This window comes from Diadema setosum, chromosome 7, assembly GCF_964275005.1.
Source record: "Diadema setosum chromosome 7, eeDiaSeto1, whole genome shotgun sequence".
NCBI classification, from domain to species: Eukaryota; Metazoa; Echinodermata; class Echinoidea; order Diadematoida; family Diadematidae; genus Diadema; species Diadema setosum.
In genome coordinates, this window is record NC_092691.1 from 24,567,853 (window position 1) to 24,590,060 (window position 22,208).

Here is a 22,208-nt window from a genome sequence, read left to right on the forward strand (position 1 = left end):
GTGAAATAACCAACAGAATTGCTTGTATCACTTTGAATGCAATTCTTTGATACCCATTACCAGGTCATGCTTTTCTGGGAATTCAAGGATTCTGAACTAGAAGGAGAGATCAATTTGCCATGTACTGGTACTTGAAGAAAGGAGAAATAGATATTGCAAGATTGGTTGTTGTTGTTTTTTTTGAAAGAAAAGTTTTCAGACAGTTTAATTCTAAGTCACCTGAATAGATAAGAGAGCTTGTTTATGTGCAGGTATGCTTTACCTGCTTCATGTTGCTGTGTAGAAGGTTTCTGAATGATGCAATGAAAGATTCAAAGAACTGACCTGGAGGAGACTGTTCAATATCAGAATTGCACAAATGTGACCCCCCCCCCCCCAAAAAAAAAAAAATGGTTTGTAAAGGTTACTCATATAAATGGTAGTAGATTATATCGGTATCATACTACAATATAAGTAGATTTTATATAGAAATCATTGATGAATCAGTTGCATTCTTCATCTTTTCATTTCATGCTATCCCAGGTGGAGTTTAAAGAAAAAAATTGTTACACTGTGTACTTTTTACGCCATAAATTTTGCGAGTCTAAATTTTTGCGAGTCAGGAATTCCTATCGATTTCGCGAGCGATTAAATTCGCAATCGTGGAGTCCTGTACTGACGGAGAAATGTACACGCGTACGTAATATTCACATCGGGATCAGAGTCAATATTTTCATGTGTCTTTAATTTTGCAAATAGCACCTGACTCGCAAATTTGCGAAAATAAAAACCTCACAAAATATTCGGCGTATACAGTAGATGGAATGGAAGGCAATAAGTTTAAAAGAGGAAAGAGTTACATAGGATGTGTATGTGGACTGGAAGATCATCTACGATTCTTGGAGCATTGTGCCCAGGTTGGAGGAGGGTAGAAATTTGGTTATGATCAGGAATAGGGAGGGGATGGGGGCTTTAAAAAGAGATCACATCTATAGATATTAAAAGTTTTCAAGAAAAGCAAGGGTTGGTGAGAGAAAGTGCATAGTTAGCATCAATTACACGGAGTGTAACTGAATCTTGCCCTAATTCATAGGTGTACAATATCTTACTCTCTGCAGGATACGGTGTCTCTTACTGTGTTTGCTTACGTTAAATCTTTATAGATGTCGGTGCATTCCCTTCGCATCTTGTTTGCTGTAATCTAATTTTCATGAAGCCGACCCTGTTACATCTTGCGCGGAGCATGTATGAGCGAGCCCCTCTCGGTAGCACAAATTCGCTTCTGCATCTGGGTAAATATGGTCGTCCGCCGTTTCTTCATTTCGGAGCCGTGGAATCTCATTCGGGTTCGATTTGGCCGCTGTTTGCTCACAGCACAATGCTATTTGCCCCGTTGCAGGACAATCTGGTGTGAAAAACAGATGATTCCCACATTGATGCGAGCTGCGTGTCGCGTCATATTTGCCGCGTGCTGCATATCGTGGAGGTTTGGCAGCGGTGTCCCAGATATGCCATGTGGGGACTTCCCCCCTAAAGGGGGTTTCACACCGGGCTTAGCGTACAGTTGCGTATAGTTGCGTAGCGTCTACGCCGAAATTACCTGCGTACCCATGAAAAATAATAATGATGCTACGCGTAGGACTGGCGTAGTCTCGGCGTAGTCCAGGCGTAGAGTTACGTATGTTTGCGTAGGAAGCACGTATCCGCGTGGCGTATTTTGCATATAGCGGGCGTACAGTTGCGTACATATACGTAGATCGGGCGTACAGACCGCGTAGAATTGCTTGCAGTTGCGTAAAGTTGCGTACCGCCGATTTATTAACAAATTAATGAAACTACTGAGCTACTTCAGCACATTTAGCCTTCTGCTTTTTAGTTCACTCTTGCCTGCTGTTCGAACACGTAGCAAAATATCATGGGGGAGGTTAAATCCTTTGCTACTATTTTTAATTCCTCAGCATTTTGGACGCCCTACAGATTGGCATCGCAGAATGCGAACGTTTTCAAGAACGGAAAAAGAGAAGAAACGAGATGTTGCAACAATGAGAAGGAGAGTGTGGGTCAAACCTTGGATCCGGCGTTGACAATTACATCGGCAATATGAACAACTGATGAAAGAACTGCATGCCGAAGATTTTTCTTCATTAAAATGATCAATTTTATGCGGATGGCGCCACAAGTATTCAATTAACTCCTGACACTAATTGCACTGAGAATTACAAAGCAAAATGCCAACTTCTGGAATCTTTGGAACCTGAAACCTGCCGTAACTTTAAGGTTTCTGGCCACTGACAATAACTACAAGACCCTACAATATGTATCTCGATTTCCTTATAAACATGTTGTCATCAAAAAACCTGCAAAGACTTGAAATTTGTTTTATAACTTCAAAGGTTTCTTCTCGATTAAAAGGGATGGCTAGTAACTGATCAGTGGGAATCAGTGGGAATGCTGGGGGATGATTTTTCAAAATATAATCCTTGTGGGATTCATTCAAGAGTACATTATATATCTATTGTTGTGTGAAAAGTATTTGCTTCAGAATGGTCTCATATTCAAGTAACGTGCAGTTTAATATTTCCAGGTTAGCATGCCTGTACAGTGACGGGACGATCGTTAACGGGCCGTTAACGATCGTCCCGTGTTCAACCAGAGCCCTTTCAAGACAGCCATTAAGCCATCAAGCTGAACTTCCCTGCAGCAGACCCTCTGCCCCATGATGACCATGCAGCCACTTGACTACTTCCTTGTGGGAGGTCGTATGTGACGCTCTTGCGCTGAGGACTGGGCTGATCAAGCCTCTGTCACTTTGTGACGTGACCCACCAGCAGCGAGTCTATAAGTATAGACTTTCACGAGCCAGACGGGTTGAAGAAAATGCGTTTAGGTCTACTAGTGCTGGCGAATTGTCTGCATCTTGATCACTAGAGGCATGTACTAGTATAACGAGCAAGAGAATTCTTGTTCCTACCACACCTTTTGTTCTTCCTTTTCGGCATTTTACAATTATTAGGCCTACAGAAAAATAGTTAAGTACAACTCTCGAAGAGCACAGGTAAGTAGGCTATACATTCACCAATTCAGAGTTCAATGGGATCCCATGAATGATATCAAGCAGTTTTCCAGCATGGGTCAGGCATTTGAATGCCAAATCTGCACCTATAATAAAAGGCTACGCAACTGTAAGCAACGCTACGCAAGTGTATGCCATGTCTACGCAAGTCTACGAAAATGTACGCCAGATCAACGCAAGTCTACGCAAATGTCTACGTAAAAGTACGCAACACTACGCCATGTCATACGCGAGCGCCAAAATTGCTCTGGTGTGAAAGGGGCCCGGTGGCGTACTGTTGCGTATAGATGGCGCGCAGTTGCGTAGTGTTGCGTAGACTTGCGTAAAACCTGCGTATCAGAGCTCTACGCGGAGGGTACGCGAAAAAATTAAACATGTTTAATTTTTTGCGTACATCCCGCGTACTTATGTTGCGTCCCTCGGCGTACTCTTACGTAGAGTTGCGTTCTTACAGCGTATAGTGGCGTAGTATTGCGTAGTCACTACGCAACACTACGTAACACTACGTAACCCTACGCAAAGCCCGGTGTGAAACCCCCTTAAGCTATAACCACCAGGAGATGGATGTGTAGGAGTAGAACAATGTCGTGTAAGGTGAATGGGGGGGGGGGCTGGGGAGGAACATACTATAGTAACATGACATAGTTGTACACAGTGTAACTGCTCATGAGGAAGTGAACACACCTATCGAAATTTAAAAAGCTAGCCAAGGGAAATCACCAGTAATAGATAGCCCTCCCATTCCCCCCCCCCCTCCCCCCCCCCCCACCATACCTGACCCTCCCTCTTGGGTCAGAATGGCATGGGGTTATCATTTGTCCCAGAATTAAGCTCCCAAAAATATGTTTATACCTCTAAGATTTGATTAGATGCTATCCTACCCATTGTCTCAACTTCCCCACCCCTCCCCTCACACCAAAAAGAACTGGTAATACCCATTGCCCCATCTCGCAACCGGGGATTTCATGGTGTCCTCTTTTTCCTGCTCGGGGAAGCCGGTGATTGCCGAAGCCATCCAGGTCTCTTTCCCTGTCCAGTTATAAATTCATTATTTCCTCCTTTTTATTAAACTCACAGTCCGGGGGAATACGCTTTATCAATATCATATTGGCAGCCTTTTATTGGGCTCCGCGACATCTTCCTCAAGGGACCTTTAATGTGTCATGAGGCACGGGGAAGGTTTCCCGACACAGATTGGATATTTATTTGGCTGCGAGTCAAATCGGGCGATACAAATATTGCCGGCCAGTGTTGAGCTAAGCCCCAAACCTTGTCATGTTCTATTTTGTGAATGTTAATCAAACCACTGAAATGAAATGTTTGGCACTATTGAAATCTAAGGCAGCATTTGTATTGGGACAGTCCCAACAACAGGTCGTAAGAAATCAGGGTTACTTGCTTACATTATGTGAGATGCTACAATAGACTTGAGTTGTAGTTTTAGCTTTTGTAAGCTGCTGCCTTATAGAAGAACCCAGATGAAATAAACTGGAAGACGAGAAACATTCAAAGCATGAAACTCTCGCAAATTGGAGCCGACTGCCTTTTTTGTGGCATGAAACTTTTGAGTGCATTTTACTTTCAAGAATCTGGGCCCTCGCGAAATTTGTGAAAGTTTCATGCATGCAAAAATATCTTGTTTTAAAGTATCTTGTGTAGATCCAGCAGTATGATCTGTAATGCACTTAGCATCTATGTTAGCATTGTTTTCATAGCTCATATTTTATCTATCTTTATATGATCTATTTATCTATTTATCTATCTATCTTTCTGTCTACATCTATCTATATCAATAAGTTTGTTTGTGTGTGTGTTTACCTGGTATTACTAACTTCAAGCCCTTTCAAACTAGCAGGAGAGCTAGATGGTAGACTTGTTCAAAAGCGTATTTCATCACGATCATATTCTTTTTGAAAGCCTGGAATCAAATTTAGATTGCGTTCCTTCCAACAGGCATATTTCTAGATCATGTTTCATCATTTGTGGTTGGAAGTCACCTATTGAAAGCAGAAGTGACATTGAACCAATAAAGACCGTGGCACACCAATGTAAATAGATAAATTCAATCTATTCGGGAGTCCATCCGGATTGATTCTATCGATTTTTGAACCGTACTCTGTGCTTAGCTGGGGAATCAGATTCCTGGAAATGACCCTTTCTTCACCGCTTTAGAAAAAAAAAGAAAACTGGTGATAATGCCTGATAGTGTTACTGCACTTATCTAGGGGTTGACCTTTGCTTATTTCCATGATTAGCTGCATAGACTTAAATTGTAAGTAATACATTTGCAAAGTCTAATAAAACTTTAGGTAGCCTTTCATTCCTTTTTTTTTTGGGGGGGGGGGGGGAGGGGGAGGATGGTGGGGTTATGTTTATAATGCATTATCTATGAGCATTTAACTGATAGGCCAGTGTTGATGTTGAAAGCGAGACAAAACTGTATTGGGTTGGGTCATCTCTTGTGACATACTAGAATTCAAAATCTAGGCCTCACTAAAAACCAAACAAATATCCACCAGTAATGACTTCAGAAAGAAAATGGTGTCCCACCAAGTTTTACTGCTCAAGCATCATGGGTATTGCAATTTCAGGCAGGCAAATTTATTGACAATGTTATATACATGTGATGTCCGTGTAACGGATGTATGAAAATTAATTTGTGATGCAGCAAATCCATGAAAGTTTCTGATTTTAAAAGATGCATCACTATAAGGGGCCAGAGCTGATATTGACACAGCTAAACTTATCCACATTTGAAATGATCATCATTGTGAAATGAAAAAGTTGATACCTCCATTACGTGGACATCATGCAGTTTGTTGACCCAACCTGATGGACTGACTGATCCAACTAGAGAAATGCGATTTGTAAAAGGTTATTGACCTCATGAGGACACTGGAGGGAACTTCAGTCCCACAGAGTGACCGTACCAATACAAACCACTGAATTGCTACGCTTGCAATCACTATAGAGCGAATGACATTCTATAACTTCCCGAAGATAAACTGTTGCCCCATTGTAGCAATACCATCATCTTGATGGCAGTAATAACTTGCTGTTATGGCAGTTTAGTGGTGTAATAGCTGCCGTATCAATGGCCAATCCGCTTGAAGATTTCTAGAAGTTGCCCATGTAGATGAAACGACCATCAATCAGGGGAGTCATCTGTGTAATCCAACCCCACTGCCTGCCACAAACTGTTTGCCCAGCAAAATGCCAGAGGCTGCAATCACAGGAAATCTCGTGGATTATATATCCCAACTTGCACTGCTGCTATGTTATTCATGAATATTTTTGTGTGGCAGTTCCTGATATCTCCTTCCCTCTCTTCTTCTTCTTCTTCTTCTTCTCTTTATGTATTTATCTGTGCCCGTTAATTTGTCCATATGTCACTGAGTCAGTCAATCTATATATCTGTTTTTCTGTGTACTGTAAAACACAATATATTCGCGGCATGAAAATTTCGCGAATTGGACCCATACGACCTTTCTCGCGCCATGAAATTTTTGCGAATTGCTACTGGTGTCCAGTGCACATTGTGTAGGCAAGAACTTCGCATGCATTTTAATTTTGCGAATGTTGCCGCTTGCGAAATTTGCGAAATTAAAAATGCAAGCGAATATTTGTCATTTTACAGTTTGTGTTTACAACATGCTCTTGGCACAAATGATGTTCTGTTGATGCCGCAAAGATGCAGCAAATATAACAAGAGTGAAGTAGCATTGTTACATCACTTCCTAAACCTTGCTGGATTTTTACCATATGTTCTGTCAATCAGTTTTAAGTGTAGTCATTATTGGAGAATTCAAAGTTAGATCAGGTAGCTAGATTCTACTTGTAATAGTACTCAATAAACTAAAACGTGTAGTCCTGTGCCAGCTGTAAGATTATGCTGTTTATCAGAAATAATGACTAGTTGGCATGAAAAGTGACAAAATGTGCTCAAAATCAAGATGATATCAAGTTCGTATGTGATGTTTAGTACTGTGCACATGTGCTGTCCCAGATATTGCAGATTCTTCTTCTTCTATTTCTTCCTTGTCTTCTCTTTCTTCTTCTCCTCCTCCTCCTCCTCCTCCTCCTCTTTCATCTCCTTCTTGAAATACTGCTTCACAAGTCTGCAGGTAATACACCAAACTACAAGGGTCTACTCCCACTTTGTCTAATAGCCATTTAGTCTCAACTCACGTGGTCTAATTCCGTTTCATCTAAACCAGTTCATCTAATGGCCATTTAGTCCAATTGCCACTTAGCCTCATTACCAGTTGGTCTACTTTCAGATGGGCTATGCCCATTTAGTCTAATACCTACAGTTTTTTAGACAAAATGAAAAGAAAAAAAAAAAGATCGAAGGAGTCAAAATTGCAATTTCTAGACCATCTGGTCATTAGACGAAATGATAATTAGCCAAACTGGACCTGAGACCAAGTAAGGATTAGACCAAACAGGCATTAGACGAAATTGATAGTAGACCAAATGAGTTTATCCGTAGTGGTGTTAGATGAACTGGGAAGTCGACCATCTGGTATTATATACCAAGTGGCAATAAACCACTACGAGTGCTTGTTACCAGAATGTGTTTAGAACTACTCTCAGTTATGCACTTAAGATTCAGACTGTTTTTTCTAAAGTATTGTGGCTGCCAAGATTTCCCGGAAAGTCGGTTCATATTTATTCAGGGCATTCCTCAAATGTCGTATTCATGTGTCGCAGCTAGTGTGGCAAACACTCACAGATCTTCTCAAACCTGCATAAGTGCTTGTCTCCACAGGAGACATCTACATAGTGTATGTGTAATTTTTCTTGCAATGTCAATGGTGCCAGTGGACTTTCTGACCTTCATTTTTTAGCAAGTGTTTCCCGCATCAGATTGTGTGCTAATTTGAAGAAGAAATTACAGAAATTAAGTTAAATCAAGTGCTCAGATATTTCCCATGTCAAATTTTGTGTGCTAGTTTGGGGGGGGGGGGGATGTAGAAATCTTAAAAGTCAAATCAAATCAAATCAAATCAATTTGAAGGGGCCATGCAAGTTTTTAGTTTTTATAGATCGTGAACTTGCAATGAGAAATCAGGTTTGCAGGAAATAATGTGGGACTCTATGCAGAGGTTTATAGTGAATGTTACAGGGGTACTAGAGGGCAAAAGCAAATATGATTGCCCCAAAATGTGAACCCTGAAAGCATTGTCTTATTCCGTCAGCAGGTAAATTGAAACATAGTAGTTGCAGGGAGGGGCAGGGAAATTGAAAAAGAAAATGTTGCGACACAATTTCCCTCCCACTTACCGTGGTATTGAAAATATGATTTGCAATATCAGCTTTCATTGCCATCAAGCACCCAACATTTGCTGGCTTGTTACAGTATGATAGAGAAGATCTTTCATGGCAAACAAATGCCTGTACCTTATGTACTTGTGCATTTTTGTTTTTGTTTTTTTTTTCCTCTATGTTTTTTCAAGTGATGTTTGTTTATCATATATTTTTTTGTGCACCACTTCAGTTTCTTTTTTTTTTTTAGATTTGTGTATTCATTCATTTGTTTGTGTATTGCATAGTTGTTGGGTATATGTTATAAATAGGTGCTGTGATGATAGTGGTCTTTTCTTTTGAGCCAATATTGGGTATGAGCGAGCTGGGGTGTCCCCCCCCCCCCCCAAACATTATCTCATCCACGTGTGACGTCATACCATTTATCATGCAATTTATTCTCTCCTTGCCTTCAATGGGGTTTAACCAACGAGCGAGACCAGTGGAAAGTGGTTTCTATCCTCGTCTTGACGCAATGGCTCAGGCCCAGCACAGGGCTTTTGTACAGTACACGTACACTGTATGTCATAGCTGCAGTGATGTGCAGTAGGCTGCCAAGCCAGATGATGATAAATAAACCACATTTATATCGCACATATCACACACACACACACAAAAAAAGAAATTTAAAAGAATTTATAGGTCTATGCACATTAAAGGAAGGAAAATGTAGATACTGTATACGCCATATATTTCGCAAGTCTAAATTTTCACGAATCGGGAATTCCCAACGATTTCGCGTGTGGTTAAATTCGCGATTGTGGAGTCCTGTACTGAACGCAGAAGTGTACACGCGTAAGTCACATTCACATCGGGATAAGAGTCAATATTTTCATGTGTCTTTAATTGCGCGACTAGCATCTAACTCGCAAAATTAGCGAAAACAAAAACCTCACGAAATATTCAGCGTATACAGCATATACGTGAAAATAGGCATGAGACTAAGAGAGAAGAAAAGACTAGGCGAGATGAAAAGTAACAAAACTTCATCATACAGCACAGAGCCTAATTCATTGTCAAGTTAAAGATATCACATTTTCCAAATAATCGTAAAATTAAGCATACACTATGCGTTACTCCTGCAAGAACTAACGATACTTCCAACTTCACAGTTGTTTTTGTTTTTAATGGAAGATTGCATTGTGAAGGGAAAACATTGCATTTTCAGTGTTGTGATATACATGTAATTGCCATTGAGAATGGACCAAAATTCAAATTTTCGCAATGACTGAGGACTGTGTGTTCATATCCTATCATAGAATAAAAGAAAAATGATTAATTGTCATCAAGCAGTCATTTTCCTATTGCGTAAAATTTCCCTCTCGATCATCCACTGTCCAGCTGAACATTTGTGAAGCATTCTGGCCAGGGACCAACAATGTAACCCCTTCTCTGACAGTGACTTTGTACAGTGTGTACAATGCCATGGGGTTTTCGGTTCCATCAGCAGTCCAGGCACACAAAGGGGTAACAACAGAATAGTTTATATTTTTAGAGCGCCTTTTCACTTGGAACTTGGTACAAAGCGCTATGAGATGTCTTCCCTGGTTGCTGTAGGAGATTATATAAATATTACCAGGCAGTGACAGTACAAGTCCAGTGCATGTATAGGAATATCAAAATAAGTAGGTCTTCAAATTTTGTTAATTGTGATCCAGTGTTGGTAATGATTTCAGAAGAGGAGGGAGCTTATTCCACAGCCTGAGAGCTGTAGAGGAGAAAGCTGCATTGCCAGTTAGTTTGCTGGTGCGTGGTTGAGTGAAGGTAACTGATGATGAAAGACGAGTGCGCCCAGAGTGAGAATGTCGTACCAGACACTCCCCAATGTACTCTGGGGCTCTATTGTTGACCATTTTGTAGACCAGTAGGAGAAGCTTGAAGGATATTCTTGCTTTGACAGGCAGCCAGTGGAGTTGACAGGTATGAGAGGAGTGGCATGAGAACGTGAACGAATATGGTACACAAGTAGGGGTTGTTAACGTGAAATATACCTCATATACTGGAGTGATTACAATCTTCCTTTCCCCCTAGCACATGACCTAACCAGTGTAATTGCCAGCTGTGCTTACAAGGGTGGCCTGTCGGAGATGTAAATGTTCAGCAAATGAGCCTGTTTGTCCCAATTAGTGCCAAGTGATGAAGCATTCATAGGTCCACTAGCAACGATTGCCCTCATGAATGGAAATAATTTTGGTAGAAACTCTGAAAATTTGCTCTACTTCGGACAGTTTGTATAAATGGTAATGGTGTCTTCAACTTGAAGGGGGTGGGGCTATGTCAGTGTCCAAATACCCAAAATGTAGAATTGTTTTGCCAAGGGGACCTACTGCTATCTCTGAATCTCGGGATTCTGAGGCAGTTACTGTATAAGCCGAATATTTCATGCCGATGTTTTTATTTTCGCGAATTTCGCGTATCAGGTGCTATTTGCAAATTTATTAACTGTGATTCCCAACTTGAATGTGACATGCATGCATACATTTCTCTGTTCAGTACTGTAATCCACATTCTCTAATTTAATTTAACCACTCACGAAATTGTCTCGGGAAGTCGCGATTTGCGAAAATTTTAGACTTGCTAAATATATGGCGTATACAGTTAGCCCGAGATGGCGTGCCTTGAATGCAAAGTGTGCTGCACAGTTCTCTGTCACTATCTGCCTTTCTCTTTCTCTCTTTTGTTTTTCCTTTTACTCTTCTTATTTTTTTTTCTTTATTGTATTAGGCAGGCAGGTTGAAAAACTTAAATTATAGCAATCTTACAGAATTTCTCCCAAGTAATGGATATAACAGTTGCACTAGATGAAATAATAATTTCTATTTGCGTTGTCTTGTACAGCTTGATATGATGTGATACATGATTCAGAATCGAAGAAGTTTCTTGAGATCAGTTGTGAAGGAAACCTTCGAATTTATTTTCAAAGTTGCGTAAATTTTGATTGTCTCTGTACGTTGTTAACCAGATCTGTTGTACATAGATATGTTATCTTAGAAATTTAGATTGGAGTTTTCTGTATATTCATATACTTTATATGGGAAATCTGATAGGTTTGTTTTTTAGTACAAACTATTGTGAAGCTCCCAAAATCGGGACAGAGCTGTTATTCACACTCATTTTTGCATAAGATAGCAAAATCAACCTGCGGACAAACAATGAGCAGTACTTCACCCCTCAAACACTGAGGATTTGTTTTTCTCTCAATTCCGTGTGAGTCTTGTTTCATCCGCGTGAGTCTTGTTTCATCCGCATTCTAGTCATTTGTGTTGAGATTTTCAGGGGGAAAAAATAAGGAAAAACAGGAGAAACTAAATACTCAATCTACAGTCAGTCAAGGACAGGAATATTGAAGTTGTTTTCTTCTTGTAGAATGTTTCTTTTGTCCTCGTTCCAACCTTTTGAAGCATTCTGATTGAAAAAAAAAAGAAAAAAAAGATCAGATTGTCGAGGTTTCCCCAGGGTACACTCCAGGTCTGTGAAGATTTTAATGTATGAGTTGCATGGACTGCAAATGATGTAACAATTTTTAAGACTCCTTTTGTGTTAACAAATTTGGTATTCTTGACAGGCCCTTGGTGATGTAGTGATGCTGGGGAGTGATTATATTAACGAATGTATCTCTGTGGCCATGCATGTATATATGTGAAAAGAAATGGGTACTGTAAATGCACAAATTTTCACGCATTTCGCACTACTTTCAGCTTGTGCAATTCTAAAACCCGCAAAAATATCTTCACAATTTTTTCCACACATATTGAATGAGTTGGCAATCGTGCAGCGCGAATTCAAGAACCCGCGAATATGTTTTTGAGCCGCTCGGCACAAAAACTAATTGTGTGAAAACATGGATGTTCACAGTATACAATGTACATATTTTATTGAAGTGTAAAAGCTTAATTAGCAGTAAGATTCCTGGCGCTACTCAAATTTTTATTTTGTATCCTCTCCATTTTGCAGTCGAGTCCAGAGCCCCCCAAAGTGCAGATTGAGATGAGGATAAACCTACCAGACAGGACTTCGGTCACCGTGTCAGTCAGGAGAAACAACACGGCAGAGGATGTATATAATGTGAGTACGGGAGCTCAACGTGATGTTTATCTAGGACCGTTGCTGGGCACATTGCATAACGGGAGTGAATTCCGTCATGGTTTCCTGAAATCAATCTCTTCAGTCATCCGCTAAGTGTGTCTGGAATTCAACTTATGATATTTCATTGTGTGCTTTATTTTTCTCATCCTTCACTCCTATTCCTCTCTCCTTCTTTCTTTCTCCCTCCATATTTATCTTTCTCCCTCTATCTCCATCTATCAGGATGTCTTATGTGGTTCCATGGCATTTTCTGCCATTACAGTTGCCCCCATGAAATATCTGCACGCTATTTAAAGCCAAACATGAATTCTACCCACAAACATAACCCTAACCCTAATCCTAGTCCACACATCAAAATAGAAACCTAAGAACCCTGTCACAACCCAAACCCTCACCTTATTAAGTCCTTGAAGAAATATAAGACTGGAGCAATGGAGCAAATGTTTTGTCACCCCAAAAATGAATCAACTTCAAAAGAAAAAGAAATATATTCCCTACAGAACGATATAAAAATGACTAAAATTGGATAAGAAATAAGGATCATATGACATTTTTGAAATTTCACATGTTTTCAGAAAACATTTCTTGACCAGTCCTTATGAATATTCAAATGAGCGAGTTGGTAATGTTATATCCTCACAATTTTTCATGTATGTTACATATGAAATTTTAAAAAATTGTTACTTTTAGCTAATACAAATAAAATAATGTTCCCATACCAAGATATATCATAGGTAAGTAACATTTGTTCTTTTTATTTTGAGTGGTTTTAAGGCAAGTTTTATACTTATACAGCTGAAGTATTACATTTTTTTTTCATTTCCGTATATGAAATAAAGTTACAAGAAATTGTGAGAGCATGAAATCATCAACTTGCAGATATCATAAGTACTGGTCAAGTAGTGTTTTCAAAAAAAAAACAGAAAACATGCAATCGAAAATTTTATATCTTCCTTATTTCTTATCCAATGTTTGTATCATTCTGTAGGGAATATTTTTCTCTTTCTTTTGAAGTTTGGTCATTTTTAGGGCGGATTTATGATTGTTTCTATCTTTCTTCCCATCCTCCTATTCTCTGTGTATCTACAATATGTGCACATACGTTATACCATGTGTTATATATTCTTACTTTTATTGTGCTCATAGCCTTGTCACACTCCCTTCATCTTATTTAGCTATTTGTGTGTGTCCATCACACACAGCCATATCCATATCTCTGTGTGCTCATCCCATTTGATGGAGCTTCAATATTCTCATAATCTCATTTTATCTCTCCTCCCCATTCCCCCATCCCCCCCCCATCCCCCAGAAAACAAGGATATGTATTTGCTTCACTTCACCGCACACTTGATTATCATTAGCAGATGTATTTCCACAACCAAAGGAAAGACGAGAAAATGGTCCCTAGGCATCCAGTTCACTTTTTCTTCATTTTTTTTTCTCCAGCTCGCTCTCTTTACTTCAGCTCTAATTAAACCTTACCTCCTTCCCTCCACCCCCCCCCCCCCCCAACTATCTCCTTCGTCCTGAGGCAAGCACTTTGTGGCAGAGGAGTGAATCCGCTGGGATTAGGCAACACATTAACGCAGAGCGCTCTCCCCATCTGTTCACGTACTGCCAAGGCATCAACCCCCCCTTCCAACTGCAGCAATGAAAATTCACTGTACTGTACTACTAGCATGTTCGTTGCGAGCATGGTTCAGGACGAGAATTTGATAGCAGCATTTGCACACTGGAGTTATCGGTTTTTACATCGTGATGTGAAAATTTATTTTTATTTGCCACAGTGCACATACAGCAAAATAAGATTATAATTTGGCTGCAATTCAAGCACTTCTAATCTCCAGACTAACGCATGCCTATACACTGACTAGAACGTACCCCTTGCAACCTGAATGTGGGGCCTACAGTAGTGTGGCAAGTTGCATTATGGGGTTAAAGAAAGTGTTGTTTTCTTCACACACACACACACAGTGCTGAGCAAATTATCATGAGATTTTTCAAGAAAAATCAAGCCGAATCAATTTTTGCATCGCAACACATATCGCAAGAGTTAGTGATTTTTCTGTGTGTGCCTTGTATCTGCACACAAGAATTTATAGGTTTTGGCATTGCATTGCAATTATCAACTTTCTAAAACTGTGAAATTTTGGATGTGTGTGAACGAGACTATAGTGGCCAATGATGCAGCGTTTTATATTTGGAGTTTATACTGTAAGGCAAGATGTTTTCACAGCATGAAATTTTTGCGAATTGGAGCTGATGGCCTCTTTGGGAGCATGAATTTTTTTCAAATTGCCACCGGCATTCAATGCATATAGTCTTGAGAAAAACTTTCGCTTGCATTTTAATTTTGCAAATCTTTCCCTTAGCAAAAATTTGCGAAATTAAAATGCATGGTGTGAACATTTCTGGTTTTGCAGTATGCATGTCAGAATGCTTGAGCATTGATAAGTTCTCACCAGATGATGGTGGCAGCATCAAAGTAAGGCTATTGCTACATTAGGCGTGTCTTCATCAGCCCGAAGTTCAAACTAGCGGGACATTTTGCAGTCTTAGAAAATAGCCCTATAGAGCGAATGTGCGTCTTCATCAGCTCGAACAGCCTACTTCTGGAAATTAGTCCGAAAATTGACGCATGCGCACTTTGCATCATTACTCTGCCTAGCTCGCTGTTCGAAAGTGGATTTCCCGCTCAAAATCTCCTACAACACCGTATGTACGATACTACAACCAGGGAGGTGAGCAGTACAGCAAATTCTCTCCAAAGGGATATTAATAACGCTACTCTTCTGTCCAGTGACACATCTTATATGAAATGAACGAATTTTTGAACATTTGCCTTTCAAGTCCATGTCATGGTTTTGAAATTAAATCCAAAATACACACAATCTGCAAGAATCTTTAGCTAAGGTAGAGTGGACCAGAAAAAGAAGTTTACAAAAAACAGCTAGCATGCACGGAATCACCTCCCTGGTTTTAAAGATGTCAACAACAGTAGGCCTAGTACACACATGTGATCCTTGAATACGCCGTGAGTGTATGCACTATACAAAATCACTATAGCTTGTACATGCGCTTTCAATAGCCAGCTGGCTAACCAGAAGCGTGGAGGGATCGAGAAAATTTCGGGCTGATGGAGACGCACCCGAGATAGCGCGCTATTTCACGAATTAGCGCTCTAGTTCACGAACTAGACCAAGATTTCGGGGGAAATTTTCCCGATCAAATAGCGCGCTATTTGCGTCTTCACTACACAGATAGCGCGCTATCTTGACATCGGACTAGTTTGGTAACCGCAAGATAGCGCGCTATTTTGAAACTTCGGGCTGATGAAGACACGCCTATTCTGATTTTCATATGACCCCATATCTTGGTTAATTTGATGGACATTGCCAGGGGCTCTCAATGCCAGGTGTGACAATACTGCTGATTGCAATATCATCACCCACGTGTGAGTCAAATTCTGAGAGATGAGGCCGATGCTGTAATAGCCTCTCACTACTGATCAAGAAGTCCAGACAGACGTCAGTTATTTTATTGCAATCCAGAATTGCATAGCAGCTAACTTTTGATACAAGTGTACACATGGTTTGCTCTAATAACTTGCCATTCAATTTTGCTACATTGTCTCTTTGCCAAAAGTGAAAAAGGCCATTGGCTCTAATTCGCGAAAATTTCATGCCGCTAAAATTTCATTTTTTACGGTACATATTTTGTTTATGCATGCAGAGACACAAAACATAATTTTTGACTACTTCAATATGTCATTGGTGGTACTCCCTGTTTATTGAATTTGATTAGTGCAGAGTGACGTACTTCAGAAGCAACAGTTTAGCGAAATCTTGATTGAAATTTTGAAAGTCAAAAGTTAATATATAATGCTGCCATGTTTGTTAGTAACCTATCTTGATGATCTGTAAATTGCCTTAAAAATAGTTGTTGGGTTATTACAGTTCGTGTGGAATATGTAATCTCTGATTTGTATGCTTGAAAACATAATCTGTTGTTGACAAGTGTGACTTCCTTGCCTTGGTTGATGTGCAGAAATATACAGATTACATCTCAATCTCTCAAGCAAACACAAGAAAGTATGTTTGTTTTTTCACACAGAAAACACGAGTTCAGTGATGTTCTTTGTCATAAAAAAAAAAATGGGATTCCTTATGCAGGCTGTTTAGCAGTCATGATCCAACCATCTCAGCTGTAGTGCCAGATTTTGAACAAAATTTTAAAAGACCCCTTCCACTTGTTTCAACATCTCAATTGTACAATTTCTCTGTCTTAGATAACATTTAAATTTCCTTTGAAATTCCCTTTGCTTGCATTCTTCTATTCCTGTATGAAAGAGAGGAATGTAGTCTTGTATAGGAGATAATCAGAACACAGTTTACTGTTTTTAGAACAGCCCCGGCCTCTTGCAATATTAGATAGACGATGCCCTTAGGGTTTATCAGATTTAAGTATTACAAATCTCGGACAGGCATTGGGATTACATTGCATAGACTAATCACAGCAGAGAGATACACAACTCATCAACTGTCTTCTTTTCTATCTCTCTTTCTGTGTTTCCCATTGGCCAGTGTCTAGTTCACAAGATTGCCTTGGACAAGGGAATGGTCAATTACTTCTTTCTGTTTGAGATCACAGACAGTGGATTTGGTAAGTATATGTGCGTAGTCAGGATGGTAGCAGGTACCTGGGCCCCTTAAAGATTTATGTTGCCCAGTTGGGCAGCTGAAATTCCAAAATGAAGTGTATTTTGATGTGTATACATATCATCTGTCTACATGTACATATATACATATATACTGTACATTGTTCATATATACATACATACGTTGTACCTGACTATGCCCCTGAGTATGTACTTCATGTATCCAGATATAGATACATAGCATAGCATCTCATGTCAAAGAGACAACAGATGAAAACCAGGGCCCCTGTTCTTTAGAAATGTGATACCATGTATCATGCTGTTGGCCAAGACCCAAGTTGCTTCCTCCTATAGGATCCCCCTCACCCTCACCCCTACCCGGTCCCCCTCACCCCCTCCCCCTTGTAAGAATGACGACATGCAACAGTAGTGAGACCTCATTTTGAATTCAGATTTGTCATGGTTCCTTTTAAATATCACATCTTATTTAAGTCACACAAGTATTGACTGATAACTTGATATGTTGGAATCTTTATCTCAGTCATTCACAATGAAAGCATGTGATGATAGATAACAACCATTGCTGACAAAGCAATCTATACTGTTGCATGTAATAAGTTTTTAAAAGTCACGGCAAATGTTTACAAGTCCATGGTTTAGGCTTCCTCTGAATACTTTCGCCAGAAAATGAAAGCCAAATGATTTTGAGCTTGATTTGAGATGATATCTCCTTTAATATGCCACTTATAATGCTGAATGTACATGTAGGTTTTCTAGGGTTGTCACAACACTATCTACCATCAGTGTGCTCAGGGTCTAACCTCACTCATCCATATCATTTGTGTTGGCATTTTCATCTGCACGTTTGATCCCCCAGAGAGGAAGTTACTACGGACAGAATTCCCCCACAGTCTGTACATCCAGAACTACTCGTCGGCCACGCCCACCGAGAGCTGCATCTCCATGCGGAAGTGGGTCTTTGCGCCGACGCAGGAACTCCTCATGAACCACGACGAGAAGGCCATGGCGTATCTCTTCTGGCAGGTGAGAACCTAGGTCAGGGGTCAGAGATCGGAAGTCAGCAATAAGTTTTGCTTGTGTGTTTGTTTGTTGTAGTTTTTTGTATTATGCCCCAATTTAACAGACCTTACAACAGCAATGCGCGAGTAGTGTCCGGTAACAAGATTCCTCTAAAATTCTAATGAAACCGCAGGAGAGAGCTAGGGGTATCGTTTTTAACAGACACACACACTGAAAACCTTGCTTGGGTAGGATTCTACGAAGGGGGTGTGTCCACTGATGTGACTACCTCACCCACCGCGGCCAGCGCCGCATGTCCGTAAGCAAAATTTTGTTACAATCACAGATCTCAGCTACATAGAGATCAGTGGTTAAAATCTATGCACGTGATTGACGCGTGATGTGTCAATCATGCTCTGTCTGCAATTTTGCACATGTGTGTTCAGTACAGCATTGGAATGTTACCACAGTTGCGATGTAATACGAGAGTTGCCAGGGTAATGTGGTAACTTTAGGGTAGTGTCGCGGAAATTTTTGGCAAAAGTTATCACGGCAACGTTCAAGCAACATTTTGCGGAAACCTTTTCAACAGGCAGGGTGAAAAAAGATTACCCTGACGTTACCTGGATTTTGTCGCGATAACTCCAGTTTGAAAGGCTCTGTTAAAACAGGGCTTCAGTTGGTTGTGAATCAAGAAAGTGAACTGTGAGTTCATTTGTCTTGGGCCAAACTGCCATAGCTCATCAAGGGTTACACTTTGTGCTATTGCACCAAGAATTCAGGCTACAGCTGAGACTGACTTTTTCTTATCCACTGTAGTGGTACTCTTCATGTACACAAATGGATAGTAGCAGTGTGTATTCAAGCTGACATTTGAGCGATAAGTTAGAAGTAAAAGCCTTTGCTGACATAAAAAGTGTGAATGGGACTGAAAAAATGTATATTTAGTAAATGGGATGTTTGCTGCAGTGAAACTGAAACAGTAAACTCTTCACCCGTTGAGGACGAGTCCTGAGTATACTCGGGCAGGAGTCTATGGGAAATGTGTGTTGTAGCAAAATCAGTCCATCCTCAATGGGTAAAAAGAAAAAAAAATATCCCATTTGACATTTTCCAAGAACACGGTAATGAGGTTGGCTGATGCTTCTCATTTCCTTTGAACTCATCAGAAAACATAAGGTTTGTAATGCAATAAAAGAGCTTGAATATCTCAAACAGCACTCAACATGGCCGATGTGCATGCGATGGAGTGTACCACATGCTCGCGACGACATAGAGCCCAATATGATGTGACAGACATGTCAATATTATGGGAGGCCTAGCCCTGTACGTGTCTGCTTCACAAAAATGGAAAGGGACACGTCAGGAGGTGGTCCCTAACTGAACAACAGCTCAAGCGTTGGTGTGAACTAGGTCTCAGTTGCTCAGATAAAATTCACAAGTAGCGGCTTCACATCATTTATAAAAGATAAAGAGCCAAATGCTCAATTATCTCTCCAAGGCATGCAATACAGAGAGGGAAATACACATTGGGTGCTTTATAACCTCTGGTGATATGTGTTTTCACATGAAAGTTTGTGTTTAGGTTGTCTAACACCAGTGTGGCATGTATCGGACAATGCGTACAAGTAGTCTATCCATTTAGCAACACTTTTCATTTTTCTTTTTTTTTTTTCGGCAGTAACTTAAAAAAAAAACAACAACAAAATTCTAAGAGATCACCCGCCTGTTTCTTGGAAGTTGGAAGCAAGAAAATATTACATTGCCTGCTTGTAATTTTGGCTTGTCATAGGGAAAGTGACAAGTAGGTTAAGACCTGCTGCAAAGAACCAGTAATCTTTTATTTTCAATTTCTGCATGGGAATGCAGTTGTATACAAAACATGTAGACCTTTTAGGGAAAATGCACACGAGCAGTGCTCAAAGAGAAAATGTGTGAAGTTAGTAACCCTGTGCTTATGACTCAGCAATTCCAGTCAGTCCTGTGCAAGAGCATGGATCTATAAATACCTCGCTTGACAAAGTCGATCCTAGTTTGTGCCATCTGTAAACAGGCTTACTGCACTGACATGAGGATACTTTTTTTTTGAAACAGTATGTGGAATGAGGCATTTATGTTGACATACCAGACTCCAGCTGTATGGTGTTTGCCTGCTGTTGAGTAGTCTTCTTTCCCAGGTTTATTAATGGTATCAGAAATTGTCACAAGTCGAGTCAGATATAATCATTTTAGTATATACTTGTTCAGGGTTAATTAGAATAATTTTCCCTCTCTTTAAATGCATTTTTACAGAGGAAGATGGGGGAACACTGTGAAACAAGAAACATAATTTACTCATGTGCTAAAATGTGCTAGGTAAAACTCAGTTTATGAATTACACAAAAAGCCTCAAAAGGAGACTAACCGTTGGCATGTGATAGGCATTGGTGATGAGCAGCAGTAGAGGTGCGAGGGTTTGGGGATGACTGGGGGTACCCAAGGAACTCACTATGGTGTGATCGTGAGTCAGTCACACATCAGCCCCTACCGACCTCACCCCCTCCCCCCCCCCCTCTCTCTCTCTATCTATCTCTGCCTCCCTCTCCCCTCCCACACCCCCACCCCACCCCCTCTCTCCAAAGCCAAGGGCAAGTTCAGGATAATGTATCTGTGAATAGACATTGATACACAAGAACCACTTTCAGCATCAAACATTGAACTCTAGATTTCCCTACCTTTCCTTCCCCCTTTCTTCTCCTTTTGCTTCCTCCCTCACCCTCCCCTTCCTCCCCCTTCCCTTCCCCCTTCCTTCCCCCTCCCCATCTGCCTCCTTTTCCATCCCTTTCTCTTCCTACTTCTTCCTTCTCTCTCCTCTTCATCCTATCATCCTGGAATTGAGAATCCATTGCCCATAAAATAGAGTTGACGTACCAATATAATTCCTTTCTCCTCGTTCTCTTGGGAATAAAAATCACACAACTTTAAAATGTCCCCCAGCTCTCATTATATAGCTCCTATCAAAACAGTCCTGACAAGGACACAATTTGTGTAATACCCTTTCTTTCATTACCTAATCCACCTTGTCAATCAAGGGACGAGTGATTCACATGTATCTCAAGTTCGTAGTGATCCAGTGAAAGTCACATGGTTGAAATTTCCATGAGTGGTAAAGCTGTCTGCATCCATAATGAAGAGATCTCTGAACTTGTCGCATTGACTGCATTCCCTGACACCCCCCCCCCCCCCCCATCCCCACCCCACCCCATCCCCATGCCCACACACACACAGACTCATGCACATAGCTGTTTGGAATTGAAGGCTACAGACTAAAAATAGAGGCTATCATATACAAGACAGACAGGGATATTGAGGAGGAATAGTGCACATGAATGTAGCTTGCTATTGTCAGTTTTTAAACCTACTTAAAGCTTCTGAATTGTATTATATCATAAAAAAAAAAAATTATCTGTGCGTATGGCATGTTATCTGAGCTGCAAGTTTACACATGATATATCATATTTAAATGTCCTCAGATTTCCATTGGCATCTTTGCAACTTCCCTGTGTCTCAAAAGTAAATGCACCTACAATGACACATGATATGTCAGTTGTCAGCCTTTTACAGAGGATATTGGACTTAACTTGATACTGAACCAGTTTACCTACATGTACAACAACTTCATTGCTGTCTAGTAATTAACTACTCCTATGTCATTTAGGCTGAAAACATCAGGGACATTACATGCTGACACATAATCTAAGTGAGTAAAGTCATATTCCCCACCAGAAGTTAAGAATACAAAGACGGAATTCAGCCAATTTTTGTTTGTTTGTTTGTTTTTTGTTTGTTGTACAAAGTGAACAAGGAGTGCTGCACATGCATATAAGGTTGTAGTCTGTGACCAAGACTATCATTCTTTGCCTGGAATGATGGTAGCTGATATTCCATTTGTTCTAGGTATTGCAATATTTTTGTCTCCCCCACATTGTCACATATTTAGGTTTTGTATTCCTTTTTCTTTATTCATACTGCTAAAACTTTTAGGTGTAAAATTCTCTTGTAATCCTATATTTTGTGTGTATTTCTCTCCCCCCCCCCCCCCCATCC

At 40.3% G+C, this 22,208-nt stretch overlaps 1 protein-coding gene across 1 annotated transcript in view; it reads left to right on the forward strand.

Annotated features, from left to right (window-relative positions):
- The window catches only part of LOC140231024 (sorting nexin-27-like), a 123,458-nt gene that overhangs the window by 92,850 nt on the left and 8,400 nt on the right, over nt 1-22,208 (forward strand). The window contains exons 5-7 of the mRNA XM_072311177.1: nt 12,314-12,424; nt 17,029-17,107; nt 17,980-18,146. Coding sequence (XP_072167278.1) covers nt 12,314-12,424; nt 17,029-17,107; nt 17,980-18,146 — 357 coding nt within the window. The remainder of the gene's footprint in view (nt 1-12,313; nt 12,425-17,028; nt 17,108-17,979; nt 18,147-22,208) is intronic.